Raw genomic sequence first — 19,356 nt, forward strand, 5'->3', positions numbered from 1 at the left:
CAAAAACACAGAATAGGTGGAGAATTTATCAACAATTTATCCTAAAACACAGGATTCATGCAAATCCTCAAATCACTCACTGCATTCAGAGAATTAAACTTCCACATACATACTGGTATGACACAAAGAAGTGTGCAAAAACGGGTTAAACTCAGGGAGTAAATGATCACTACAGACCACACGTCCTACCCATTTCCTCTTGGGTACATCCCAGCATGGCTTCTGAGGGCAAATTTCATAAAACTTACACTTTAAATATGTAAAAAACCTGAAAACAAATATATTATTACAAAAATCCATGTCTACCTTTAATCATTAAAATAAAGAATGAAACAAAACCTTAATTATCCAGAAAGAAAACATGAATTTACTCATTTACCCCTCTTTCTCTTGCGAAGGTCTCTCATGGCGGCACGAATCATTTTCCTCTCCTCAAAATCTTTTGATTCATCAAGCTGGAAAAAAAAAAACAGCATGAAAACAACTAAATTATCAACAAAACAGATCCTCACAGCTCACTTCAGACTGGTGATTCCAATCTTAAATCACTCGGAACAAAGTACCATTTTGTCAAGAAGCTCCTCATCCTGGATCGCAGCCAGCTTTTCGGCGGTGAGCTTTCCGGAGCTCTCCACTGGTTTGGACTGCGTGCTGGAGCCGTTGGGGATGGTTGAGCTTTGCTGGGCCAACTGCACAGACGGTCCAGCTGCAAACACTGGCACTGAGGCGACGATGGGTTCCGTCTCCATCTGCATAAGATGCAAAAAAAAAAGCAACGTAAATAAGAGCAAACAAACACCAACGTAACAAGTCTTCTCTTGTTTCAGAAAGAGAAATCAGAGAGCTGAAACTGTACACCATCTACTAAAAAGAACGTCCACATGCATATTTACAGCTGACATTTACTACATGATGAGACCAAGAGGGGTTTTAGCTCAAACACACCGTTTCCATAATAGGTCTGAAGTTTCCCACCCATGGTTCTCTTTCTGAGACCACATCCCTAACTCCTCCAGTCTCCAGGCCCATCACAGGGAGAGACGGTAAGTATGAGAGTGAGAGAAATCCTGCCAAGTTACTGTTTGCTTAGTTCAGAGTGTGACTGATTGTCTCAATAATACCAGGCTCCCACCAACCAACAGTTTACATGACACCAGCACCGTTAGGTGGTACATTAGTAGGCATTAATTCTGTGTAAATGTCAGGCGATCGAGACTAGCTTTAGCTCTGATGTGCCAGTCATGCAGCTGGCTCTGCCTCTGCCTCCATCCACTCCTCTGCTGAGGGAATAGGTCCCACCAGAGAGCTGCAGAATCAAAAGGTGGCGAGACCTTTTCTGGATAGTTCTGACCCCGTGAGACAGGCGGCACTGAGAGGCAGTTGACCGATGAGGAATGTTTTGGGACACAGCAAAGCCAAACAAGGGCTCCAGATCAGCCAATGAGAGCACGTTTGTAGAATTAGAAACTCCCAGAAACCCAAAGTCATCAAGTCAGCTTTAGTGTCCCCCTCGAGAGTGGACGTGGAAATTACTGGTGCAAGCAAGGAAGGCAAGCGTGGTTAGATAAGGTCACCCTGTCATTATCACATCTGAGGGAAGTCTCCACCACCAGCTGATTAACGGACCCAGATGTCTGCAGATCTAGAGATAACACAAACCCAACTAGATAAGGCTGCAGATGTTTGATATCCTTAAAAATGTTAACTTTATCCACAAAGATGTATTTGTACAAGGGATGATGGAAAAACAAGCTTGGAGATGAGAGTAAACCCTGTTCATGTTTGGTCCTTTAGGATGAATATCTGGGAACAAGAATATCTGAAGCAGCCAGTTCATCTGATGACTGGATTCTTGCAATCCTGTCTTCTCTTAATTTTCCCTAAAAATCAAAACATACTTGCAGAAAGACCACATGCTCATTTGGTCTTCTGTGCTGAAGTGCAACAGGACACAGAGATTTGAGTCCTTGCCAAACTCAGAGGCACGTGGCATTATGGGACTAGAATAACACGTGAAGTCTTCCTCGTAAACACTTTCCGTCAAACCTGACAGGCAGCCAAGACCGTCCTACGTTCCTCAGCTGAAGCGAGAACATGATGGCTGATTAAAACCAGGTGAAAGTGGAGAGACGAGTGAGAGAGCAGAACATAGGTGGGATGGATGGCAACGCGTATAAAAGTCAAGACCAGCTGATCCACAGGAACACCGGAACAAAAGGCATTCCCGTTGTTTTAAGTGGCTTATCTGATTTAGAAGGGATCGTGATGAGAAGGATTTACACGGACCAGTACCGTGCAGCTGTTCATAGAACTGCTCGACTTCAGAGAAGGAGCTGATAGGGAGCGGCGGGATGCAGAGGTCAGCAGGTGACAGATCAGCAAAGGTTTTAACTTCTGAGGAGGGCTCGTCTCGGAAGATACTAGAGGTGAGTCCTGAGAGGTCGGTGGTCTTCCTGGGACGAGCTGATGAGATCACATGGAGGGGAACTGGCTGCTGGATCTTCAGATGTGAAAGATGGAGAATCTTGACGAAGATTGACTGAAACATCAGCTTCTTGGTGTGTGCACACAGAACCAACACTGCTTGGAGTTATGACTCCACACTGATCTGAAGAACCTTCCTCACTGCTGAGTTCTTGTACCTTGGGATGAGGTAGTCCCATCGTCTGACAGAGGGCCTCCACTTGTCTCACCATCCATTCCTGCTCACTCTTCAGTTTCAGGTTCTCCTCCTGCAGCCTGGACATGGCGTCAACAAGGGGAACCACCTGAGCTTCTGCCTCTTCCAGACGGACATCCACCCTCCTCCCAAAGGCCTGCAGATCGCTGTGGATCTCCTTCACAGCACATCTCAACATCAGCTGCAGTCTTTTCTCACTGAACTCCTCATCAGCTTCACTGTGGGAGAGCGCATCACCAATCACCTCTTCCAGACCAGATTCAGCACAGGTATTATCTGGAGAACTCACAGCCTTTGAGGACTCATCAACCCCAGGCATGGTTGAAAAAAAAAAAAGTTAAATGTGAGAATTCAGGAGTAAAACCCAATCACAGCAGCAGTAGATGCTGTTCTTTGACTAGTTCTAACCATCAAAAACAATCCATGAGCTTTATAACGTCTGCAAATGGCCCCTCTCTTCATGCAGGCAGCGGAGAGCCAATCAGCAAGCAGGGGCTCCCTTTTCTCAGAAGCAGCTCCCACCCACTTGTTCCTGGGTGCAGTGGACATGTAATTTTATCTTCTGCTCTCCTATTATTCCACTGAGCCCGTCACTCTCGGGGAAGAGAAAGGGGGCAACCATTTAATAAAAAAACGTCACCTCTCCCATTTTTTACTCAGGACACGTCCTTCACACCTTGAGTGGAAGGCAAACTGTTGCTCCAACCATTTTGTTTCAGTTAAAAGTGCTTTCTAAAAAAAAGCAGGGGATTTTAAACCAATCTGATCCTTCAGAGACTGAAATCAGACCACGAGAGTCAAGATCGGACTGGGAAGGGCATAACATTCGGAGCCATGACGGATCCGGCTGACAAAGAGCTCCAGTTCTCCACACTTTGGAGCAAGGATGTCGGCAAGGACGTCTCATAAAACTTTATTTTAGTCTTATTTGGCAAAAGTCCATCTGCTGCTCAAAGTTAAGTGCTGCAGTGATGAGCGAGGAGACGGTCTGTATGTGTAGTATCCTCTTTGATCTTCAAGTGCTGCTTTTAAATGCAGACTGCAGATTTATAATTATGGTGCCCTACGTGCAAAGAGAGCTAATGACACAGTACAAAAATACACATGGGCAAAAAAATTTTAAATAAATCTTACATTCATGCTTTGACAGCTAAGGCAACAAACCGGGGGCTTTAATAGTCTAATATTTATTTCAACCAATAATGTAAATACACAACGCATCATTCATTTAAAAACAACAAGGCTCTACGTAAGTGGGAATGTCAGAGAGCAGCAGCTGTTTTGGCTAATAAAATAATTTCCCTAAGGACAGAGCAGAAAGGGGCAGCAGGGAAAATGGATAATACCCAAAGGAGGACATCCTGATGGTCCAATTAGGCTCAACAAGACATTTAAAATCACTTTACTTTCAAAGTAACCTGAGGTACAAGGACAAGGACGATGAATATCAGTACATGTCAGGGATTTACCCAATAAATCAAGATGTTTGGAGACATCAGTGGGTCCAATGAAGGTACACATGACTCTTGCACTGAATCTGGGGTGCCCAATCCAGGTCCTGGAGGGCCGCTATCCAGCAGGTTTTGTGGTTTCTCTGCTCCCTCACACTTGATTTAGTAGTTGAATCACCTGTGCAGTTGCTCATCAGAATCTGCAGAAGCCTTCTAATTGAAATCAGGTGTGTTGAGTCAGGGTTAAAACTAAAACCTGGTGGATACCAGCACTCTGGGACCAGGACTGGGCACCCCTGCACTAACTAGAAGCAATATTATGATGCCAGACAAGGCAAACTAGAATTTAGATTTGTGTCATGATGGATCGTTGTACAACAACGAGGTCTTGTGTATCTGTGGAACAGTTGATCCGCCACTGTGTCCCAATTCACTCAGCAGCAAAATTGACCCAGAGCTTGGCAATGACCTGTTTGACTTGAATCATCGTCATTCAGGTTTTAAAAAGGAAGGTGTTCTTTACATTTGTGTTTAGGCTCAAACATCGTGATCAGGAAGGAACGGAGCTGCTGTGATCACAGTGATGAAAATAAAATCCATCTCCTCCCTTCCTTTAATGGGGACATATCATGCAAAATGCTGGTGAAGGTTCTCAGTCATCCAGGTCATGGTAATCCAAAGGGTTCAAACGAAGGCAAATGGACTTCTTTAGTTTCTTGAAAGCTGCTCATTGGGGCCACCCCCTTCTCCATGATGGCTGGCAGAAAGATTGTCAAGAAACCAAAGAAGTCCACTTGCCTTTCATTTGAACCCTTTGGATTATCATGCAAAACTCACATTTTTCATTCTTTTGTGTTGCTATGTGGATCTCTATTGCCTCTATAAATACTCCAAACATGAAAATAATCTGTGCATTCGCTTTCTGTCAGTGTTCTGTCAAGCTCCAGCTTGTTTTCTTAAAGTGACAGAGCCCTGAAACGGCTCATTCTGGAAGGTACTGAAAATGTCAAGAATAAAAGCGCTGGAATCACTTTATGAGAGAGGGATTTAGTGCAAAGAACTACATACACATGTTTAGCAGGGACCATAGACTTATTATGACTTAGGAAAAAAATGTGCCCTTTAATTTTGAATTTAACACTAGTACCATCAGCATCAAATTGTTTTATTGAGACAACAAAGACTAAAACTAAATATTGAGTCAATTACGAGGGATGTGAGTGGCGAGATTAGACCACCAAGGAGAATCACGGACCACCCAAAAGGATCAGAGTTCTTGACGAGAACCACGCTGGTCAGTGAACAATCAACACCACCAAACAGGAAGTGCGTGCTCCAACTCATGTTGCTGCTTATCACCTTCATTTCTAACAAATATCCTGAAAAAAAATTACTTTTTCAGCAGACTACAATAAAAAAAGTACGTTCTACTCTTCCAGAGCATGAACTTTCACTAAGTCACCAAAAAACAGGAAAATATCTAGATGTAGGAAACCACTCTAACCATCAGCATTGATGCTGTTTTTACCATTTCATTACTCAAGTCACTTAAGCAAAGCCTTGGTAAAACTTAATCAAATATGGCAGATGCCTTTGATTTATCATCTCATCTAAGACATGTGGTTTATTCACATTCATGCAAAGCTACACTCTAATGATGCAGCTGCTTTTATGGCCGTGCGCTTAAACATGGGGGTGCTCGCATGAAGACATGAATGTGTAGACACGCAGCAGGACTTAGTCTGAACTGCGCTGCTGGTTTTACAATGAATGAACCTAAAAATAATCTCAACATTGAACCCTTTAACCCTGCAGAATCATTGAATGTTTGCAAAAGAAATAAATGATAATCTTTTTGCATTATAACAAAAGCATTGTATTTTTGTTTACGCTGGTCCTAAGTGGTGTTTGTGTCTCATAGCTGAGAGAGACAGTCTCATTCCAACACCTTTAAACCCACCCTGCAGCCATGTGAAGCTCCACACACAGCTCTCAGGGTGGAGTCATAATTAACCAACTGCTTGATCCCATAACCAGATTACAATTGCCTTCTGAATACACACACACACAAAAAAAAGTAAACAGGACACTGCTTCTAGCTTCCTCACTCTCTCAATCTTCCTGCTCTCCATTCACAAGGACACTTCCTTTCATGGAGGACAGAAACGTTTTAGAGAATGAGGCGAATGGAAGTTAAGCTGTTCTTTAACCTCAGAGGTCAGAGAGAGATAAGACCGGATTTGTTTGTGGTCACTGCCCACAACTTTCAGCAAGAGTCACAAAAGCGATGGAGAATTTGTGTCGGCAGTTAGCGCAGTAATTACTCTGGACAAAAAAAGACGGACAAGTGTGATTTCGGGTAAACAACTCCCAGATATAAGTCAGTGGGTCTGCAGGGAGAAAACCAAAAATGCCCTTAACACCTCCCTTCTCCTTCCTGTCTGCTTAACTTACCCTACAAGGACAGATGTGACTGGCTACCCTCTCTGTGTTTGATAAACACTGTTCTTCCCTCCTCTCCTCGCTTTTCCTCACACTGTCTTGTCTCACCGAGCCCCCAGTGGAAACAAATCCTTAAGCTTATCAAGAGAAACTGAGCGCCATCGGGATTGTCAGAAACGTTTGAGATCTTCAGATCGGACCCTAGAAACATTCTAGACGACAGACTCTACCTTGATGGAGGATCCGGAGGAGAATGTGGATGAGGAGGTCTTAAACGGTGTCGCTCGGAGGCCGAGGGTCAACTCTGAAACACATGGAGGGAATTGAGATGTAAAACAAAAGAGGTTTTAATAAATATGAACAAGCTGGTGCACATGAGAGACAATCCACTTGTACTCTCATCCAAACCAACACAGAGGCTGGGTCATAAAACTGATGCACCTCAGCAGGACGCGGTGCACGTTTACAAGCCTTTAAATGCACTTTTCAGGGAAACTTGAGATATAATCACAAACCCTCTTAACTCAGATATGGACAGGCAGATTCCCAAAGAAGGAGCCAAAACCATTAAAGCAAAGAGTACTATAAAAAAAAGGATATAAAAAAACTCACTAAGCTTGTAGAGTGGTTCCTGAGGGGGTTAAGAACATCTACAGACTCGGTTTGGATGATCCTGGTTGATGAGACAAGATTAAACCTCAGATATTTTAATCAGATGGACTTCACTAGTCCAATCTTTTTGTTTTTGGGGGACAGTCCGTCTTTTGTGCCATTAACTCACTTTTGTGCGTAGGCATGATTTCTGCTCTGTACCAGTTGAACATTTTGCTACATGTTTTAAGTGAAAGTTGCAACTTTGCCAGCATTTTGGTGAGGATTAAAAAAAAACATCCAACTTTTGTTTGGTGTCCAACTCTTTGGTTTTAGTTGGGACTCAAACAGTGTTTAACAATAATGAAGTAATTAAATTTAAAGTTTAAAAACCTCTGAAGGTTTAAGGTTAGCATCCCTGGAAAAAAGGTCTACAAATACAATAAGAAAAGAATAAAATATATAAGCAAATGTCAACATCTTGAGACCCAGGGTGGATAAAACGCATCATTTTTTTTCATAGTGTGTTTACTTTCAAACACATTTTTTTTAATGAGAAGGGAAAAAATGAGAAATTTTCTTTTTTTGTGTTGACTGTTATCAGAAATATTCAGATTTAAAATGAAGTAATTATTCTTCAGAACATATCTGAGGTTTTATGGTTCATATATTCAGCCTGATGCACAAATGAAACTTTTTATTTTCTTTAACCACAAAGCAGAACCAACGGTATTAATAAAAGACTGCTGTGTTCTTCTTTTCCTCGGATGAGCAGCTAACAGGGATTTGTCTTACGCGGATGAATTAAAGCGCTCAAGTGTGTTTTGCTTTAGATAAAAGTGGCCAGACGATAAATACAGCAGATATTACACACAGAGCAGTGTGGGCTGGAACACTAAAACCATTCAGTCTGGACTCAGATGGTCAGTTGTTTCTTGTTTTGTATGAAATCTGCTTTCTGCTGCTGACCGGTGACCTCACTACACCCCTCTCCCACACACACACACACACACACACACACACACACACACACACACACACACACACACACACACACATACACACAAGGGGAGCGACATGCCAAGTGTGTAACAAACCCGTCTATTATACAGCTCCATCATATTTATGACTCATTTATGTGCTTTGCTTGTTTAACGCCACAAAAACACTCAGGTCACTGGGATTTAGTGAATGGGACTCCCTGTTATGTTTGAAAGAGTAGACGCACACACGCATACATGCATGCACACACACACAGAGGTGGATACTCATACCTGGCCGCTGCCCCAGCGAGGTGATGCGAGAGCTCATGTTGGTGATGGGTACCACATTGCCTCTCGGTGTGGACGAGGTGGAGGTGGAGGTGCTGCGACCATCCTTGATCTCGATGGTGAGGAAAGTCTTCATGTCGGGGTCTTCCTCTCCCTGAGGGACCGTCCTTCCAGCTGCTCTCCCTGGGGTTCCGTCTTCCTTTGACTCACTAGAGGCAGGCACATCTTTTTCAGCCGGGAGCCTTGTCCCACCCACAGAGCTCTGCGATTGGCCTGCTGAGGGCAGATGTTTGTTAGCTCCGCCTTTCAGTTTAGGTGCAGCCTGACTTTGAGATGGAGCAGTGGCGCTAGACAATGAGCCCACACGTGGCCTCGCTGGCGTGTCTCCGGATGTGTTAAGGGACGTCGGTGTGTGTGTGAACAGCCCAGCAGCTCTGGGGAAATTGGTGCTGCTGATGGAGGCGTTCCCGTTTCTCTGGGGGGTTTTCTTTAAAGCAGGTGGCTGTGGGCTCTGGCTGGCCTCTGTGAACTTGCGCATTCGATCACGAACAGAGTTGCTGTGGCTGAACTGTTCCAGGATAACATCTTTCTTTTCTGGGGCTGAAAGGAGATAAATTGAAATAAAAACAAACAAGAAAAAATGAAACGCTGAGAAGTCTCAGGTTTGTACAGTTAATAACTTTTGCTCACGTCACAGAGCATTCAAAAACCCTCATCAGATCCCGTCCTCATTTATCTAATTTATAGTTTTTCCACCATCTTTACATCATCTTTGACGTGTGATTACATTTCTGCTATTCCTTTATACAGACAGGTTTATGTGAACATTTATTATTAAAAAAAATGAAAATAAACCAATGATTAGGGGCTTGGTGGAAATATTCACTAAGGTCACAGTGGAGGAGGATTATCTGAGCGGAAAAGAAAGCGGCTCAAATCACATGAACATCAAGATCGTGTGAACCTATTCTTACCCGGATCCTGTGCTTTGCCATGAGTGAGCGACAGGTTGCCGTTAACCATTATCTAAAAAAATAAATAAATAAAACGAAAGAAGGGGAGACAAAGAAACATGACAGAGTGATTAGTAAAGGAAGTGGAGGGGATGAAAAGTCAACACAGCTGCTATAACAGACACTGAACATGTTCATGAAGAGCTGGAGATGAGGCGACTACACACACAACCCTAAACACAGCGCAGGCCACTGCTGGTGTGTTTTTTATGTGTGACGAGAGTTTGTTTCTTGGCGGCGCGTTCACGGCGGACCCCAGAGTGTTTACATTGCTCTCAGGAGACTGAACATCAGCAGGGGACAATAAAAGAAGTCCGGGGCCGGCCTTACGTAAACACATAGAGTGAAGCAACGCTATGGCGTCATGACAACAGGACAAGATCGCCCCATGATGGGAAATGTTCCCCAACAGTAAGCTTAAACTTGGAATGTGCGTGTGTGTGTGCGTGTGCGTGTGTGTGTGTGTGTGTGTGTGTGTGTGTGTGTGTGTGTGTGTGTGTGTGTGTGTGTGTGTGTGTGTGTGTGTGTGTGTGTGTGTGTGTGTGTGTGTGTGTGTGTGTGTGTGTGTGTGTGTGTGTGTGCTCTCTCAGAACGAGGATCTCCAGCACTCCGATCCTCCGTGACACCAGGTGAACCCCGACAGGCTGCTGAGGTGAAGCAGAAACCGCTAAGTCGACGGTTAGTTTGTGTAACTGAGGAACAGAAATTCACCAGAAGCTCAGCGTGTTGTGTTTACAGATGCTGACAGGACCAGAGTGTCGCTGAAGAATGAAGTGTTGCAGTTTCTTGTCAGAAGTTTAAAAAACAACACAAGTGTGACTATGCACCTCAGCACCACACTGTGGTGGTTCAGATGTAAGAAGTGGTTATTTTTACCATCTAGCTGACTCAGGCTGCAGAGCATAAACATATCTCTTTCTGAGTCGGATTTTAGCTTATAATGGAGTAAAATTTAAGCTACATTGGTTAAAAAGATTCTTGTTTTGGATCCTACATTAGAGTTAACTTTTGTTTTGACCACAGTCACCAATTCTTGTCATGTGTCTGTATGTATGTCTGATCTTGAAATTGTGTGTACTGAAACAATTGAATTTCCCTCTGGGATTAATAAAGTATTTTTGAATTGAATTGAATTTTAGGTCAGGTTCTTCTGCAGTAGCCAAATCTGGTTATATTTGCTTCATACCCCACCTTTTGACTCTGGAAGTCTGTTCTTCCCCTGCCTTTCACAGCACCTCTCCGAGAGAAAACTGCCCCGTCTGGCTCCTGTTGGTCAGGAACGTGGTCCTGGTCGGACTGGTTCTGGACGCTGGGCGGACTGTGGTTCCTTTCTGTTTCAGAATCTGTGCTGCTAGTTGAACTGCTTGTGGTTCCTTCCACCTCCTCCAGAGGACTCTTCTCTTCTGAGGATGTGCTTGTATTGTGGTCAGATGTCACAGAGTCGGTCCGTTTCCTAAGCAATGCACTGATGCCGTCCATAGTCCCGGACCCCAGACGAGGTCTGGCAAAGAAGTCGGAGGCATCTGAGCCCAGTCTCTGTCTGGTGTGAGACAGCGAGCTGATGCTTCGATCTGATGAAGCTGAGTCCAGACGACCCCGCTGGGGGGAATCCTGGCTCCTGTCTGAGGCTCCAGAGTCCAACCGAGCTCGGCGGTTTGGGCCGAGACTCTTCTCAGAGGCGACAGAATCCAGATTGGACATAGAAAACCCAGAGGTCCCACTGCGGTCTGAAGCTGTGGAATCTGACCTTTGACGATGAGTCAGAGCCAGATCTGTCTCTAAGGTTTCCTTCTGAGGTTTGATCAGCAAAGGGCCAGAGCTGTCATCCTTCACCAGGTGATCCAGAACCAGCACCATGCTTGAGTTGGATCCTGTTGTTGAAAAAAATTGAGAAATAAATGGTTTTGTGGCTTTTCACAGATCAACTGTAAACAGAACCGATGGACATTTAACGCTTCCACATCAGTGAGGCCCAAAGAGAGCTGGTCTTTCGAAAAATATGACTCAGGATCATAGAGGAGGCATGTGGAGTCACAGGGGGATGCAGACACTTCCTGGCTTCAGTTCCTGACAGATTTGTGAGATTGTGTTGGTGGAAGTGCATTTAGAAAAGGGAGGTCCCCTAAGTGGAAACAGGGAGCATGTGGCTCATGCTATAGGTGGTGAGTAGCGAGGAGAAAAACGGAAGCTAAAGAGAGACTATAGGGAGAAGTGTTTCCCCTCCCCTTCGTCTGAGCTCCTTCTCCAATCAGGAAACCACACTCTAAACAACAGGAGCACCCGCATCCTCCCCTTCTGAAGTTTCAACCTCCAACACCTCGTGGTGAAGCAGCATGATGGGATATTTGAAGCGGTTTGTCTACCACAGATAAACAAAACCGACTATTATTCAGCTCTGATGTCACAAAACTCTGCAACTTTGCAACAGAATCTCCAAGAATGCCGAGTTGTGATTAACAAACCAGATCAAAAATGGGTTCTGGTCAGACTGGAAGCAGCAATTCAGTCTCTTTAAGTTCACTGGATCCACATTGATATTGTTCCTCAGGACGCTAATTACTAGAACAGAATGGCGGCTAAAAGCTGATTACACAACTGAGATGATTATGTAAGAGGGTCTGAACAAAAAAAAACATGATTATGGTAAATAATTAGGATTTAGCTGCCAGAACACGTTCCTTCTCCAATAAACACTCACGTTCCTGTTCATGGGTTTGCACCAGGAAGCCATCTTTTCTATTGTGAGACAATTTCTAGGAAAATCCCCACTGCTGCTGCATAATGAGAGGCTTGTTTTTTACTTAAAAATAACCACAAAAGCTGCAGTCTGCTGCCAGCGAACAAATAAAGCAGAAACAAAAAAGAACTGAGGGATTTATTTATAAAGTCTTTATAGTGAAGCACTGACCCAAAGCGTCCTCCCTATGAACCGGTCAAAAGGAGATTTCACCTCGTTTCTTTTGCTTCAGTGGTTTGTTTTAAACTAGACTTGGATTAACAAGTTAAATAAACTTATCAAGCAATTTATGAAAAGATCTATGAGTAATAAAATGAAGAAAAAGTGCTAATGTATTTCAAATGTAGGTTTATTCTTAATTTGTGTAAAAAATAAAGTAAAGAAGACTTTATTAAGAAACAATCTTAAAACTGCTCAAAAGTTGACGTTTTATTCACTGTGTTTGGATTGTTTTGGGCAAAGTAACACTAGATTGTTTTTTTAAACTTTAAACTAGAGCTTTAACATTAATCTCAGTGATTGTTGAGTTAGAACTTGACCAATTTCATATCTGACACCTTTCTGCACTCCTCAGCTGACCACCACACTCGATAGTTTTGGGGAGCGGGTAGGTGTTCTAGGGAGCGCCGTTTACCTGCTTTACGGCTGTTAGCTGTTATGCTAGCAGTTGGCATTTTCTGTTCGCCAATAGTCAATAAAAAGCAGAAGAAGAAAAATAAGTTTGCTTTTTCTGTTGGCATCATGGCGGAGCCTGGAAGTAAGAGAGTAAACGTATTTGAAGGTGAAGCAAAGAGCTAAAACCAGAGTGAACATCGACGCGCCCTACACTAGTCTGAAGGAGCTAAAGGAGGCTACAAAATCACAGATTACTGGTGACCTGGCTTAGTTGCTCCTGGACTTGTAAGTAATAAAATTTTTGGCTAACAGTTTGAATCTTTTTTACTTCATGGTTTATTTGCGTAGTTGGCTCATGTTATGGGCCATTCCCATCCGTACCGGGTCGGCCCGGGCCGGATAGCATAGGTTGTTTACATATCTGGGTGACCTCGTATTTTTCCGGGCCAACCAAGGCTCATTCTCAGCCCTCTTCTCGACGGGGTCTGCTTCAGGCAGACCAGGGCCAACACACCCACTGCTGACAGCAAATTCACACCTTCGATTAGAGCAAGCCTCTGATTGGTGGGTAGAATCAGCCCACATGGGCTTAAGACAAGGATGTGTGGAATCAACCGGGCCAGGCTGGGGCCGACTGGGGCTACCCGGCCCGGGCCGACCCGGTACAGATGGGAATGGCCCATAAGTGTCTGTGAAGGTTCTCAGTCATCCAGGTCATTGTAGTCTAATGAGCTTTGAAAGAAAAGCGTCTGGACTTCTTTGAGTTGCTTGAAGACGTTTCACCTCTCATCCGAGAGGCTTCTTCAGTTCTAAGGTCAAATGGTGGAGAGTCCCAGATTTAAACCCAGTGGGAGTTTCCCCCCGAAGAGGGAACAAAAGACCCCCCCTGATGATTTTCTACATAAACACATGAGCCAAGGTGTGAGGGTGGGTGTGGGTCCTATTCAAGCAACTCAAAGAAGTCCAGACGCTTTTCTTTCAAAGCTCATTAGAAGGCTCATGTTAGTGTTAGCTCGTTGTTAGCGCTAGCTACAGCAGGGTTGTTTTACAACAGGTGTAATTCCACTTTCAACCAATAGGGCAGAGGAGCAGGGAACTGCTCTGTGTTACTTTAAATTAATGGTTCAAATTATATTCTAATGACTAAATTGGTAGTTTTACCCAGCAGGATGATGACTCGAGAGGGAAGAGTTAGTGGCTCATTAGAGCAGCATTTTTCTTCCTGAGAGTACAAACTTACTAAAGCCACTTGTTGTTGAAACGTTTAAACCCTAACTGACACACACCAACAGCCTGCTGGTGTTTAGTTCCTATCATCACAGCAGCTCACACGCAGCAGAGCACAGACACGTGTGAATGAGTGTGAAGTATATTTATGTTAGTGTAACAGATGTGACGCCACTCCATCACCGGCTCACTGTGTGAAACTGTAATGAGTGTGTTACTGTTCCTCTGGGAACTCTTTCAAGAACTTAAAACATTAGGTAAACTCCACGGAAAACATTTCATTTCCTAAATCACAGACCGGCTCACTCCTGTTCGTGCTGGAACGGCGCAGCTGGATGCACAGTGATTGAAGTGAAGCATGTAAATACGGGTTTTTGTTGTCAGGAAGATAGTTGTCGGTGTCTGGGATGCATCCAAAGACCAAAAATAAAATAAGATATTTCATTATTTTCTTATCTTTGATATTATTCCACTTTCACCTTAAAGAGGCAACGTCTTCACCTCTGTCCCAACTACACAAGTCCAGCAGCTTTGTTGACTTATGCCTTTATAATGGCCACCTTTCTTCAGTGGTCTGTCAGCGTTTCGGCTTGGCTTAAAGTGTAAGGCGGTGATAAATCAACAACAGTGGGGAGTTTCTTCACCACGTGAAGGCCCAAGTTCTGCTCTGGTATCAGCTTTATTTAGCTGAGGTGTGGCTGTTGGGTTTCTTTGTTCCGTCCCGTTACCCCCACACCGTGAACTCCTTCCTGGTCCACATGAAGGACGCAGAACCAAACCCAGACCACACAGAGAGACATCTAAGACCTCCTTTAAAAGGTAAAAGCCAGAAAGGATCTGTCGGTTTCCAACGAATCAAACAATAATTAACTTTTTAATGATACTTACTGCTTGTAAACAACAGTTTCAATGTTTTAGAGGCCATTTTGACGTCCTCCCTATGTTTTCCTGCTCATTTCCACCATCTCTGGTGAACGCAGTGCATTCATCCCCTCTTGAATTCAGACATTCATGTCACTTTATTGATGGCTGAACTAACAGAGAGCCTAATGAAATGACTTGACACTTTAGCCGAAGGCATTAAGCCTGACTGCGAGTGACTGCTAACACTTAATAAAGTTAGATGAAGGAACTCAAACTAATACGACCTCCTGACCGCCACCTCAGGAGAACGGCTCCTTTTCCTGTGTGTTTCGGCAGGCGCCGGACAGGGAAATGGATCTGCAGCACGTGAAACAGAGGAAATCAGTGTGAGCTTTGCATTACCGGAGCGCACTCGGACTTGACCTTGGGTCCAATGTTTACAGTATAAGCAGGTTGTGTGTTTGCCGACGTGTGATATGTAAATATGATGTCAGTGTCAGGTTGTGCAGGCTGGTGCGATTACTGACACATAAAAAAGGCAGAAAGACTTCCTTGATAATCAGCGAGGTTCTGTTGTAGAGAAACTAAAGACACAAATGTGTGTGTTTATTTTTTGGTGTACTGCACCTCTGCTGCGTCTTACCTTTCCTCTGCAGCTCTCTGCCCTGTTGAGTCTGCTGGGGGTGTAGGTCCTGGATCGAAGATCTGATGCACTCCAGCTCACTGCAACTCTCCCTCTCTCCCTCCTGCGGAAAAGAAAAGAAAACATTCATTGCTCTTCGTATTCAGCTGTGAAATCAGCAACCTATTTTTTTCCATTTTTCCTCGTCAATAAATCACAAAATGCATTTTCCACTGTCACACTGCCGACCCACAGCAGTTACACGTCTGCGTGTCGGAGTTCTAGCCTCTCCTATTAGAGGTTAAGGTCAAAGGCTCCAGACACAATGAGCAACACCAGCTGCAAAAGTACAGATGTCTGTGTGAAAAAGAGGCCACACAATCAGAACATCATGCAGCATGACTGCAACAAAGTGCAGCAGCTTTCTGCCTCCAGCCGCAGAAAGGAGGAGAACTGCAGCTCTGGGCATCTGGAAAAGAAATGGGCAAGATAATGAGGAGGAGGAAAGACGTAGACACAGACGCGACTCCACTGTTGGGCCCCTTTGACTCCAAGCTCCTCCACAGGAGAATCAGCTGCACAAATAAGGGTCATCGTCCTTTCACTCCGTAAATCTCCGCTGCTTGTTATGATTAATCCACTTTAACAAAAAGCTCCTGGGTGGAGATTCAATCTTCTTCAAGGTGCTTTATCAAACATCAAACACAAAACTGGGTGGATCCTGAAAAAGCATGCACACTTTAGTAGCTGCTGTTACGTCAAAATGCTTTTGAAAAAAAATGCATTTGAAAAGACAGATAACACACAATCAGTGTATGAGGGCAAACAACTGAGAAAGCTGCTGCATCAAAAGCAGTTTGAGAACCTCGATTTAAAGGCACACTATGCAACTTTTTCATATTTTTAAATCATTTTCTTGAGCCAGTATGTGCTAAAATGACCCTTTACAAGGTTAATGAAATGTCACTCAGACCTCACTGCCCTCTGTAGCCACAAATCCACACTTGCAACTTCAGAGGTGCCTTGTCGGACCCTGTTGGACTAGTTTTCGAAGGGCACTACTCAGCCTTAAGGGAAAATACCAAACTGTGCTTTTGCAATTTGCGGTCGGGCTGAGCTGCACTGGTTGGAGTTACTCCACAGCGCTCAAAGAAAACTACCTTTAGTAAAGTGGAGCTGACAAGCCTGGCACTGCAGTCTGCTTCCAGCACATTTCATGCATGTTTTAGATCATGAACACAGCTGATTTATCAGATTTAGTGATGAATTGCTCCAGTAGAGACCAATGAAGGCTGAGGAGAAATTTCAGCTGTAAGATTGAAGTGTTAAAAATACAAACGCACAGCGAGGAGAGGAGTTTTACTTTTGTCTTTACTAATAGACACTAGAAGGTGCTAAAGTCAAGCCAAAACTGCACCCTGTATCCATCAAGTGTTAAAGAACCGAAACGTTCCGGTCTTTGTGGCCCGGTGTCTCTGACCCTGCTCACCTTGAGCAGATTAAAAGGCAGAGCGGCTAAACAGAAAACATAATCAGGAGCTCAAACATGACACAGGAAACTGGAAGCCTCAGATTTACATCGGTGACGTTTTGCTATGTAAAAAAAAAACTTTTTTTTTTTAAATCAAGTCTGAGCCAAGAGTTAACCAATAAACTATCAAAGGCCACACTCAGAAGTGGATCTGATTTGGTTGAACTTTTCCCCAGAATTCTCTTGTATCCATAAAAAAGCAACACATGCACAAACCCTTTCAAAACGACTCTAAATGTCACTCGTAAAGTCAGCCATACCACACTGGGAAGCAGCATTTTAGAAGAATGCCCCTTTAATGAGTCATTACGAGTGTCTGATGAGTTTGGAGGACTCCCACTAAAGAGAGGAGGCAAATAAAGTAAAATAATGCAAAAGGACACAAACAAAGACCTGAATGGAGTCATTCAATCACAGAGACACCGGGAGGGGGGATAATTGTGTTTCAGCCATAAACTCAATTAAAGAGAACAAGCCTTTTCTCATGCACCCCCCACCCCCGACTTTCTTCCGTCTCCACCAGACAGACAGCAGTCATTTCAAAGCTCCCACTAAACCACGAGGAACATAGTTCTCACAGACGGTGGAGCAGGATTTCAGATTTTTTAAACGGCTGAAGTTTGTGACCTGCTGCCAGCCTCCATGCTGCTATTAGTGGCTTCCCCCGGTACCGACAGCCAGGACCTGACGGGGTGAAACCAACACCGACCCGCTCCAGCACACACATGCTTCCCATCCCATCTGGCCTCAGGAGCCTGTTTGAGTCCAGATTTAACTGCACAAAAACAACAATCCTGTCTGATGGCCACAGAAAGGCGGCAGTCGTCAGGACCCACAATAAATAAATAAATAAAAATACTATGAGACACACACCTCCTTCACCAACCACTGCAGGCGACTGAGCTCAGCTTCATCGCTCCGGTTTTCCATTAAACTTAAATCCATCTCATTCCTGGTGAGGTCAGACCCTCTGAGGGTCTTTTATGCCTGCGTGTGCAGGAGAAAAGTAGAAACCTGGTGGCTCACTTTCCATTACAGCAGCCCAAAGGAACCACACACTTGGATTCAGTCCAATGACTACAATACAGTAGCAATCATCTTCAGTCTGGACTGAAGAAAGCATCACAGGTCTTCAACTCGGAGCCTCATTCCCTTTTTTTACTTGCTACAAATCATCCCAAACCAATCTGAGCTCACGTTCTGGTACGTTCTCCATCAGCTTTTAAAACTCAATGCTTTCGCAAACATCAGAACCGAAGTTAAGCTTCTCTTTCTTTAGGTGACCTCACCTGAGCAGCATGCAAACCTTTAAAGAAACAAAAGATTGTTATTCTTCTGTCATGTAAGAACAATAAATGTCCAACCATGGTGGAAACAAACCTGATATGTAAACACAGAGGCAGGTACATCCCATTTTCCAGCTGATAGGGAAAGTCTTTTCAGTGACTTTTTTCAGTGATGGAAAGCCAAAAGGTTAAAGAAGTCAGACGAGCGTTTGATGTGTGAGCCAGAAAAAAATCAGAGCCACATTTACCTCCTGTTCCTCAGACTGGCTGCCCCTCTTCCTCGCTGTCAGCAGTAACCTTTCAGTAGTCAGGACGTCCGCTATTCTGCTGCTCCGCTCCCTCAGCCACAATACACACACACATGCACACACAAACACAACCGCCACAAACACACACACACGTAACACCAGCAGGCCACTCCCTTAACTTCCCCTCCCTCTCAGTCTCCAGAGGGACCTGACCCCCCCCCCCCCCACACACACACACACTCACTCACTCACTCACACATCCTACAGGTTAACAGTTTGCCTGGTTCACACATTAACTTTTGACACACGGCCTTTACCTTGACCTACTTTTTCCATATTTGTATAATAATAATAAATTAAAGTACTTTAATTATTTAATGTTCTTTCCTTTAAATCATAAAAAAAGTATTAGACCAAATTCTGCTCCTCGTGAGGCGACACTCAGAAAATATCAAAAAGAGACTGACTTTATTCCCACCCATTTAACAGCAACATTATTCCAGAAACTAAATAATTCACAACAACTCATTGTTCATCTGTCCCAAGTTGCGTGCGTCCGTCTGCTTTGGAGGCGTATCCCAGATCAGGATCTTACGCAGACAATTGCAAAGAGATCAGCTGTTGCGATGTGAAGAGGAGAGTCCTGCTGCTGCTGCTGGCTGATGTTGTTTCTGGCCGCGTCCCAATTCCAGAGCAGACAAGACTGCTGGGGACCACAGCTGGATGCCGGCGAGTCTGATATCCCACCCCTCTACCCATTCATCTCAACGACACTGAC

General features: G+C 44.1%; 1 protein-coding gene across 7 annotated transcripts in view; it reads right to left on the reverse strand.

The window, feature by feature from the left end:
- Positions 1-19,356, reverse strand: part of smtnb (smoothelin b) — a 41,632-nt gene that overhangs the window by 4,595 nt on the left and 17,681 nt on the right. For 3 of the 7 annotated variants that reach the window (XM_054731709.2, XM_070546110.1, XM_070546111.1), the window contains exons 6-13: positions 15,535-15,637; positions 10,640-11,319; positions 9,410-9,461; positions 8,439-9,035; positions 6,804-6,877; positions 564-749; positions 380-455; positions 178-222 (exon numbers count right to left, since the gene is read on the reverse strand). In XM_054731709.2, coding sequence (XP_054587684.1) covers positions 178-222; positions 380-455; positions 564-749; positions 6,804-6,877; positions 8,439-9,035; positions 9,410-9,461; positions 10,640-11,319; positions 15,535-15,637 — 1,813 coding nt within the window. Of the gene's footprint in view, positions 1-177; positions 223-379; positions 456-563; positions 750-6,803; positions 6,878-8,438; positions 9,036-9,409; positions 9,462-10,639; positions 11,320-15,534; positions 15,638-18,424; positions 18,539-19,356 lie in introns of those variants that run through there. The other 4 variants (XM_070546113.1, XM_070546114.1, XM_054731714.2 and 1 more) reach the window with 3 other exon arrangements.

The sequence above is a fragment of the Nothobranchius furzeri genome, chromosome 17 (assembly GCF_043380555.1).
Source record: "Nothobranchius furzeri strain GRZ-AD chromosome 17, NfurGRZ-RIMD1, whole genome shotgun sequence".
Lineage (NCBI taxonomy): Eukaryota > Metazoa > Chordata > Actinopteri > Cyprinodontiformes > Nothobranchiidae > Nothobranchius > Nothobranchius furzeri.